This window comes from Microtus oregoni, unplaced genomic scaffold (genome assembly GCF_018167655.1).
Source record: "Microtus oregoni isolate MIOR12 unplaced genomic scaffold, Mior012 000054F_ref0000373, whole genome shotgun sequence".
Taxonomy (NCBI): Eukaryota; Metazoa; Chordata; class Mammalia; order Rodentia; family Cricetidae; genus Microtus; species Microtus oregoni.
The window spans coordinates 4,326,088-4,336,427 of NW_024543830.1; the positions used below are offsets into that span (position 1 = coordinate 4,326,088).

A 10,340-nucleotide genomic window follows, 5' to 3' on the forward strand; every position below is an offset into this window, starting at 1 on the left:
TTCTGTAGATCAGGCTGGCCTCGAACTCAGAGATCTGCCTGCCTCTGCCTCCTGCGTGCTGGGACTAAAGGCGTGCGCCACCACTACCCAACTGAATCCTGATTTCTAATAGTGGAAAATCATACTTACGTATCACAACTTAAGACACTAGAAGTGTTCATCACTACATAGTCATTGCTTCTAGGTTGTTTTTTTTTTTCATTATAAATTAGGGATTTTTAAAGACAAAATGCTGTGAACACAGTTACCTTTGCAATTTAATTTCTTAAACTTAACTTTTTATGTTTATGGGCATTTTGTCTGCACATATGTCTGTGTGCCATATGGATGTGTATCTGGGCCTGGAGACTGAACTGGGTGTAGAGCTGACAGGGCCAGAGGCTTTGGTGACACATTAAGCAGTGCTGTGCCCTTTCCCTCGGCAAATACTGAGGGGGGTGACCCCAGAAATGCCCACAGGTGCAAAAACAGGACACAAATAAATCCCGTAGTTCTAATAACATCTTCTGAAAGTCAGAATCTTTCTACAGAAGTATATTCTTGACTCTCTTCTCTCCCAATCCCAACGCCTCTTCCCCATGCATAGATAGTCTTCAAAAACATCTGCTCTGGTTCTTCCCCTTGCCTCTGTTATTGTCTTCCTACACCCCCCACACACAATCTAGACACTTCGGATTTTGTGTGTATTGATGAGGGGAGGGAGGAGGAGTTGTTGCACAGACTAGCATCATGGAGACGTGGAGATGGGATAGACAGCTGCAGAGATCCGAGCCGGACTGACTGAATAAACCCTCCTCCCAAACAACTGTGCTCTCGGATTTCTTCTCTGAACAGCTGGGCCTTTCAGCTTCTGAAATGCTTGGAAGAGATGGGGGAGGGTCTCAGAATTATGTTTGCTGTCCATCTTCAAAGCCAGACACCTCCACATCCCATACGTGGAAATTCAATGGGATACTCAGCACAGTAAGGATGAGGGCAATAAATAAGAGACATTTAACAACCCACTGCCATTCTTAAAGGCCGGGAGCTCATTACTGAGAATGCTGGAGGAACAGATTGGCAGGGAAGGTAGAGCATACAAGTTGGAGTTATATGTGACTTGGCTATCATGTTTCTTTATTCTCTCTCTCACTTGGTACCCAACAATCCATATTTCGTCCACCCTGTTCTTCCTTCTCACTGCCTTCACTCCCACACCCTGCTGCCACCAATGCTCCTGGAATTTTGGACTTAGCTATTTTTAAAACTGTCAACTCAGTAGCCACCTCCCTCCTCCTCTCAGCTGTCGAGTCCTCGGCCAGCCATATACTCTCCCTTCCCCCTCCCCCTACACCAAACCTTCTCTGGCTCTCTGACCTCGGTGAGATTGCAGCTAGTCTGGGGAACTGGGAGAGACATGGAGAAAGAGACTGGGGACCCCTGGCTGGAGCAGAACAACAGAATAGGCAACTATGGCTGGCGAACCGGGTATCAGAATAATGTTTGACCTCGGGAAACAGTAAGTTCAGATGATATTGCAATTGCTTTGATAAGCGTTTGGGCTGAGGCTAGAATTTCATAAAATTACAGACATCTGTTCTGAAAACTAAGATTTCTCCTTACCAAGTCCCCCAGTCTCCACTTCTCCGGCCTCATTGTTTTGGTTTCCAAGTCATGTCTACGTGAAGTTTCATGGTGCCTCTTTCCGGCCCTCTTAACTTTCCTCTGCACTTTAGTACACTAAGACTTTTGGGGATAATGCCGAGGACCGAACCCAGGCCCTACCACTGAGTTACACTCCCAGCCCCTACCTCAGCCTCTCAGACCTCCCACAGGACTCTGTCCCAATTCATAGACTTACTCCAAAGAGGGGGTTTCGGCAGGAGAAAGGGAGACAGACTCTCCTCTATATCTGTTCCCTCAAAGACTAGGAACTTCTGGATTTGTAAATGGGGGTGAGGATAATAGAAAGAGTTACTCTTCAGGTCTGGAAAAACGCACACAAACTGTCAGCCAGGCAAAAACAAGTATTAATTTGAATGCTTGGTTTGTATCCTAACCCGAGACAGTGGGATCATAATGTCAGCCCTCTGGAGCAGCTAAGAGATTGGCTCCTCTTTCACAGTAAAGTGACGTTCTAAAAGGCACTCGTCTCCGATGATTGCCCTTTGTGCCCTTCTAACACAATGAAGAAAAAGAAATGGGTGGTGGTTGGCGGGTGGCAGGCCTCTCATGGTTGGGAGTGACAAGCAAGAGATATGTTTTTAGAGCATTGTCAGACCCCAGGACTTCTGGGGAACCCACTGAGACCATCAGGGCCTCACTTTCCCCAGAAATCCCTCCATTTTTGACACATCTACTATTTGGTAGTCAGGATGGGGCAATACGGTGGACTCTGCCCACTGAGGTCATTCAACCTTCCCTCCACTCCCCTCACCCCCTGCCTAGGGGTATTGCACAAGGGACCTGAAGGTGGCCACAGGAACGGCACAGGGGCTCGCCAGCCACACTCACCATCTGGAAGCCTCCCACTTTCCAAGCTTCAGTCTGTATAATTCTTGCCTTGATCTCCCCAAATTCGCTCCTCATCATCTTGACCCGTCTTCAGGCCCTTCTCTGTCCCCACACCCAGTCACGTTTCTTTTTCCAGTCACAGAACAGCCTGTCGACATTCACTAGGTAGGAGGTTCATCAGCTGGAAAGAACCGGCGCCTGGGGGAATCTGGCTGGATAGGTATGGGGGATCGCGGCCAGGCCCCTAGTCCCTGGTTCCCCCACGGCGGTCCCCCAACTCTAAGCACCCTCACTCTACTGCTGCTCCTCTGTGGACAGGGTAAGGAAGGGCCGGGGAAAGGTTGGGCACATCTAGGGTTTAGACTGTGCCGGGTGGTGGTGCGCATGTGAGCACATATGAGGGAAGGGAAGTGGGTGCTGAGTCCTAGACCCTCGCCAGCTCTGAAAGAGGCCTGTCTTGTTTCCCACTTAACTGGCAGAGGGACACAGATCCCTAAGCTCTAGGGAAAAGAAGTCTGACTGGCTTACACGGTTTTTAGTAGAGAAAAAGAGGGAAGGAGGCGAGGAGTAGGGTTGCTGAAGGTTGGGGCTGGGAAAGAGCCCCGCTGAGTGGTAGCAATGGCTGGGATGGAGGATGCCCTTTGACAGGCGTGTACTGGACTTGGCTAGGACCTGCGTCTGGGCACCGTCTCACTTTCTTTTCCTTCTGTCCTCAGCTCACTCCCAGTGCAAGATCCTCCGCTGCAATGCCGAATACGTATCGTCCACTCTGAACCTTCGGGAAGGGGGCTCACCGGGCACGCCGCGCGGAGGCGGCCGTGGTGGGGTGTCAGGTGGCTTGTGTCGTGCCCTGCGCTCCTATGCACTCTGCACTCGGCGTACAGCCCGCACCTGCCGCGGGGACCTTGCCTTCCACTCTGCTGTGCACGGCATCGAGGACCTAATGATCCAGCACAACTGTTCCCGCCAGGGCCCCACGGCCCCGCCCCCGGTCCGGGGCCCCGCCCTTCCCGGAGCCGGCCCTGTGCCTCCGGCCCCGGACCCCTGTGACTACGAGGCCCGGTTTTTCCGGCTGCACGGTCGGGCCCCGGGCTTCTTGCATTGCGCCTCCTTCGGGGATCCCCATGTGCGCAGCTTCCACCACCACTTTCACACGTGCCGTGTCCAAGGAGCTTGGCCCCTGCTGGATAACGACTTCCTTTTTGTCCAGGCCACCAGTTCCCCTGTGGCGTCAGGGGCCAACGCTACCACCACCAGGAAGGTCAGGGATTCAGTTTTCCTCCCTCGCGGGTCCACCCGTTACTCCACTCCTCGTTCTCACTCTTCCTCAGCCACCCAGCTCCTGGTTCCTCATCTTCCCCAACCCCCCCCCCCCCGCCACACACACACACACACACACACACACACACACACACACACACACCCTGAATGGTTTCCTCCTATCCAAACATTTGCTTTTCTAAATCAGTTCCTCTGGATAGGAATTTTATTCAGAAGCAGGTAACACTGAAGAAGAAGCTGGGGTGGCAGCCAGGGCTAGCAGAGCTGAGGAGTCAGAAGGGACACTTTATTTTGGGGGGGAGTTGCTGAGACTGAGACAGAAAAATGGGGGAGGTTAAATAGGGATTGGATACTATTGGAAGGCAGTGGGGAATGGGATCAAGAACTGAGGACCGTGAAGACAACTTGTGTCTGCTGGAGTCAGATCCCTGACAACATACGCTGCTTGACTATGGGGAGGATGCGCTGAGCCCTAATAAACTATTTTCCTCTTTGCCTGAACAGATCACCATCATATTTAAGAACATGCAGGAATGCATTGACCAGAAAGTCTACCAGGCCGAGGTGGATAATCTTCCTGCTGCTTTTGAAGATGGTTCTATCAATGGCGGCGACCGACCTGGGGGTTCGAGCTTGTCCGTTCAAACTGCTAACCCTGGGAGCCATGTGGAGATCCGAGCCGCCTACATCGGGACAACTATAATCATTCGACAGACAGCTGGCCAGCTCTCCTTCTCCATCAGGGTAGCCGAGGACGTGGCACGGGCCTTCTCGGCTGAGCAGGACCTTCAGCTGTGTGTTGGCGGGTGCCCTCCGAGTCAGCGACTCTCTCGCTCAGAGCGCAATCGCCGCGGGGCTATAGCCGTAGATACTGCCAGAAGACTGTGTAAGGAAGGGCTTCCCGTTGAGGATGCCTACTTCCAATCCTGTGTCTTTGATGTTTCAGTCTCTGGTGACCCCAACTTTACTGTGGCAGCCCAGACAGCTCTGGACGATGCCCGAGTCTTCTTGGCGGATTTAGAGAAATTGCACCTTTTCCCCTCAGATGCGGGGCCTCCTCTCGTCCCAGCAACCGTCCTTGTACCGCTTCTTTCAGGCCTCTTTGTTCTGTGGCTTTGCATTCTGTAAGTAGGCCAGCAACCCCGTGACTAGTTTGGAAACGATTTGAGGGTAGAGGTTGGTGTGACAAAACACGAAGATGCGCCAAAGAAAACAGTGAGGACAGGGAGCTACAGAAGACAATGACATTCACCCAGAATCAGATGAGGCTGCAGCCCAGGACTCAAATAATCCCAGAGTAATGATTCTGAACCAGAGCTTTGCATTGCAAACGTTGGGAGGGGCTCTTCACTGTGAATTAATTTCCCCAGTCCCGTTTGTGGTGGACCTATTATTCCACTCCACACACACCTGACTGACATCACTCCTACATGCCTAGGGGTTGTGAGAGTGCTAATGACCAGCAAAACATTAAAGTGCTGAGATGTTGGAAGGGCAAGAGCTAAAAAAAAGGAAGACGTGATTATCTATAAGAAAGTCGATGCCGGGCGATGGTGGCGCACGCCTTTAATCCCAGCACTCGGGAGGCAGAGGTAGGCGAACTCTGTGAGTTCGAGACCAGCCTGGTCTACAGAGCGAGTTCCAGGACAGGCTTCAAAGCCACAGAGAAACCCTGTCTCAAAAAAAAAAAAAAAAAAAAAAAGTCGAACGAGGAGAAAATAATGAGGGAAAACTTTTGGGTTCAGAAATGAAGCGGGCATTGTCTAGCTCTCAGACAAAGGAAGTCAGCTTTTGGAGACTAGAACCAATACAGAAACTGGCATCCCCAGCCCTCACTAGTCTGTTATTAAAGCTATGAATTCTCCGCACTGTGCTCTGCCACCTGTGTTGAACCCCTTTCCAGATGTGTGACATGGAGTTGAAGCAATGTGTTCACTCCACTGAAAGAGGGCCCGGAGTTTTCAGCATGTATCTGCCCTTTTGGAATCCACAGACTATTAGGCAAAACTGGTTCACAGGAAGGAATCATGAGTATTACTATTATTTATTATTATCATTGTTTTTATTTTCGATGGAGCCTCACGTAGCCGAGACTGGCCTTGAACTGCTGATCCAAAAGTCTCTACTCCTCAAGTGCTGGAGTTAGAGTTCACCTATGTCTTGGAGTGTGTACGTAGTTCTTCACTAAATTCTATGGCCTTTGGGTTCACGTGGGGAGAAGGTGGTTGAGGAGCAGAGTAATGAGAAGTGAGGAATGACGCGGAGATGGCACTGTGAAGTGTGTATCATCTTCCAAGAAAGAGAACCAAGGGAATTATCCCCAGAGTCATGGCTAGTGAGCAACTAGTGGGACTCAGATGCCAAGTATGGAGTCATGAGATAGAAGGTTCAGGTAGGCAAGAGGAATTACAAAACACCATGGGAGTGGGGCTGAGGAGTTCAAACTGGTCACGAACATTTATTTAGAACTTAAAATTTGCCAGGCAATGTTATCAACACTTAAACATCTGTATAACAAAGTTATAAACACATTAAAATGCGTGAAGCTGGAGAGATGGCTCGACGGTTAAGAGCACTTTCTTGCAGAGAACTCAGGTTCTGTTCCCAGCACCCACGATGCTAACCAGTGGTCCACAACTCTAGTTCCAGGGGATGTGACATACCGTCAGGCCTCCTCCGACACCTGAACTCAATAGTGCACATAAATTCATACACACACACACACACACACACACATATAGTTTTAAGTCCTTAAAAATACATATTTATGCACCAAGGACTAGGCATGTAACTCAGTGGTAGAGCATTGAAGCAGCATGTACAGGGGTCCTGGACTTGATCACTAGTACTGCAAAATAATAATAATAACAACAACTACAACAACAATTCTTTCAGCTAGCCGTAGTAGCACACTCCAGTAATCCCAGCACTCAGAAAGTAGAAGCAAAAGGATCAGGAGTTCAAGGTCATCCTTAGTTAGATGTGAAGTTCAAGGCCAGCCTGAAATAGGAGCAGAATCCTATCGCCACCCTGCTTCTCAAAACTAAACTAAGTAGCCCGGTGGTGGTGGCGCACACCTTTAATCCCAGCACTCGGGAGGCAGAGGCAGGCGGATCTCTGTGAGTTCGAGACCAGCCTGGTCTACAAGAGCTAGTTCCAGGACAGGCTCCAAAACCACAGAGAAACCCTGTCTCGAAAAACCAAAATAAATAAATAAATAAATAAACTAAGTCAAGGTGTTTGTTTGCATAACTCTCTAAGAAAGACAGTATTCTTCTATCTATGCCTATCACTCCACACACAGACAGACGTGGATCACCGCGCCCAGCTCAGAGCAAAGGCTGGGGCGACGACTCGGTGGGCAAAGTGCTTGTTGCATAAGCTCAAGGAACTGAACTCGGGTCCTCAGTACCCGCCTAAAAGTTGGGCACAGTGATGCATGTCCGTAACTCCAACCTAGGGGACTGAGACAGGCAGATCCCTGGGGCTTACTGGTCAACCAGCTAGCAGAATGAGTGAGTGCCTTTCAGGTTTTGTGAGGCACCCAGTCTTAAGAACTAAGGTTGGGAGGGGGGCAGTGAGGTGTTCACTAGGCCCATGTGTGAACATGCTGAGTAAGGCTGTGCCACTAAAATCCCTTCCCAGGGGACATGAAGCACAAGCTATCCCTTTCACCTAAGGTCCCAGTGACAAACAAACCAAGGCATGACTCTGCCAGAGTTCACTCTGGGGAACCAGTGAATCTTTTGTTTTTTGTTTTTTTTTAAATATTTATTTATTCATTATGGATACAATACTCTGTCTGCGTGTACGTCTGCAGGCCAGAAGAGGGCACCAGAACTCACCACAGATGGTTGTGAGCCACCATGTGGTTGCCAGGAACCGAACTCAGGACCTTTGGAAGAACAGGCAATGCTCCCAACCACTGAGCCATCTCTCCAGCCCCGTGAATCTTTTGGATGTCCTTACAAAATATAGGTAACTAGGAGGATGAGCATACAGGGGTTCAGACACTCCTCCCCTACCTGCTCTACCTGGAAAGCCTTACCCAGCAGGGGTAAGGGCTTTCCCAGAGCCACATAGAAGGATGGAGCCTCCACTCTGCTAGTCTCACCTGGCCTCTGTACACTCTAACCCACTGATTCTCAGCCTTCCTCACGCCGAGACCCTTTAATACAGTTCCTCATGTTGTAGTGACCCCCAGCCATTAAATTATTTTTGTTGCTGCTCCATAACTGTGATTTTGCTACTGCTATGAATCATAATGTAAATATCTGATATGAGACCCCAAAGGGGGTCGTGACCCATAGGTTGAGAAGCCCTGCACTAGCCCCACCCCGTCCAAGTGTACAGTTGTCAGGTGGCATCTGGATATTCTGACAAGAGATTCTCTCCTGTCTTACTCAGCTCCCCTACGAAGGGGATCATGGCAGGTGGGGAGGGGTGTGTGTAAACCATCGAAAACCCAAGTGGGATGATCTTTTGCAAAGGGGAGCAGCTGAACTCCCGAAGATGACCGCTGATTGCCTATAAGAACAGACTGACGATTGCTCCTGAATTATGCAAAGGTGGAAGGAGAAGACCAACTCCACAAAACCGTCCTCTTCATGTCCACATCTGGAACCTACCAGATGTGTGCACTAGTGTGCATAACTCCATACTCGCGATAACTAAGAAGGTGGAGGGTCGAGCTAGAGAGACAGCTCAGCAGTTAAGAGCACTTGCTGCTCTTGCAGGGCACTCAGCTCCATCTCCAGCGCCCACGTGGATGCTAACAACTGTAACTTCAATTCCAGTTTCAAAGGAGCCTGTGCTTCCTTTGGCCTCTGGGGGCGCTGCACGCAAATGGTGCACAGTCGCGTATGCGGGCAAAATACCCATAATATAAAATAAAGCTTTAAAAAATCTTTAAAAATTAAGTTAAAAATAAAACAAGGTGAGAACCCGGTGGGAAAGCTGCCTACAACAGCCTTCGGCCTCCACCCGCGAGGACAGTGAAAAGGAAGTTTGGGGGCCACAACCTCAACCCCAGCAAACAGGAAGAAGAGACAGGCAGAGCTCTTGGGCTTTGACGCCTGTCTGGTCTACATTGGGAGTTCCAGGTCAGCCAGGGCTGTATCATGACAAAAATCACCACAAATTAAAAATTTAATAAAAGTCTGACCACTCTAAATATTGTCAAGATATGGAATGCTCCAGATGTGGTAGGAATATAAAATGGTACATCAACTTTGTAAAAAAAAAAAAAAATTCAATTTTGGCAGTGGGAAAGGATGTATTCGTAGGCTGAGGGTTGACTCTGGTGCTCTTTTCCCAGGAGCTGTCCCTCCTGTTTTGTTTTGTCTTTGCTTTAGTTTTGAGACAGGAGAGGATCTCCTGCGGGCCTAAAGCTCACCGAGTGCAAGGCTGGCTAGCCAGCAAGCCCCAGGGGGATCCACCTGTCTCTGTCTCCCCAGGACATGGTTACATACTGCACCAAATTCAGCTTTTAGAATAAATTTTTATCTATTTAATGGGAAGGCCACGTGTGTCAAGCATATGTCATAGCCCACATGTAGAGGTCAGAGAACACTTTGGAGTCCATTCTGTCCTTCCATGATGTGGGGCCAAACTGAGGCTATCACGCTTGGTGTCAAGTGCCTTTACTGAGCCATCTCGAAGTCCCCCGCCTACTCTTTTTATTTTTCATATCCAGCTTTTTTGTTTTGTTTTGTCTTGAGACAGGGTCTTGCTCTGTAGACCAGGCTGGCCTTAAACTCACAAGAGATCCTTCTATCTCTACTGTCGGAGTGCTGGGATTCAACCCGTACACGCCCAGTGTCTGCCTAGTGTCCTGTTTTATTTTTGTTTGTTTGTTTGTTTTGTCAACTTAGCACAAGCTAGAGTTATCTGGGATAAGGCTCTTCAGTTGAGAAAATGCCTCCAACAGATAGCCTGTACCCACGCCTGTAGGACGTTGTCTTGATTAATGATTAATGTGGGGGTGCCACCCCTGGGCTGTGCTCCTGAACAAACTATTCATGGCATCAGCTCCGGCTTCCAGGCTTCTCCCTGAGTTTCTGCTCCGACTTCCTTCCATGGCAGAGTGGGACCTGGGGTTGTAAACTGAAACAGACCCTTTCCTTCCTAAGTTGTTTTCGGTCACAGTGTGTATCAGCAGCAGAAACCTCGCTGAGCTTCGTCAGCCTTTGAAAGATTCATTTCCATCACTTCTAACTCTGCACATGAGTGTCTCTGTGCATGTGAGGGCAGGGTTGGTTGGCTCTCCCTGGACCGGAGTTACAGGCAATGATGAGTCTCCTGATGTGGCCATTAGGGATGGCACTGTCCTCGGGGAGGTCTGAATGTACTCCCTACCCAGTCTTTTGGTTTTTAGATTTATTTATTTATTTTTACTTTATGTATGTCTGTGCACTGTGTGCATGCCTGGTGCCCTCAGAGGTCAGAAGAGGACATCGGATCCCCTGGAGCTGAAGTTACAAATGTTTATGTGGTGCCTCGTGGATGCTAGAAATCAAGCCTGGCTCCTCAGTAAGGACAGAAAGAACGGCAAGTGCTCTTAACTG

The 10,340-nt window shown here is 49.4% G+C and overlaps 1 protein-coding gene across 2 annotated transcripts; it reads left to right on the top strand.

The window, feature by feature from the left end:
• The first annotated feature begins 1,357 nt into the window (after positions 1 to 1,357).
• Positions 1,358 to 6,935, top strand: Hjv (hemojuvelin BMP co-receptor). Of its 2 annotated transcripts, XM_041638091.1 has the most exons (4): positions 1,358 to 1,498; positions 2,630 to 2,812; positions 3,210 to 3,754; positions 4,279 to 6,935. In XM_041638091.1, exons 2-4 carry the CDS (start codon positions 2,716 to 2,718, stop codon positions 4,900 to 4,902), a joined length of 1,266 nt encoding a protein of 421 aa, XP_041494025.1. In that variant the 5' UTR covers positions 1,358 to 1,498; positions 2,630 to 2,715; the 3' UTR covers positions 4,903 to 6,935. The 2 variants fall into 2 exon arrangements, with proteins under 2 accessions (XP_041494025.1, XP_041494026.1); XM_041638092.1 differs by lacking the exon at positions 2,630 to 2,812.
• Positions 6,936 to 10,340: the final 3,405 nt, after the last annotated feature.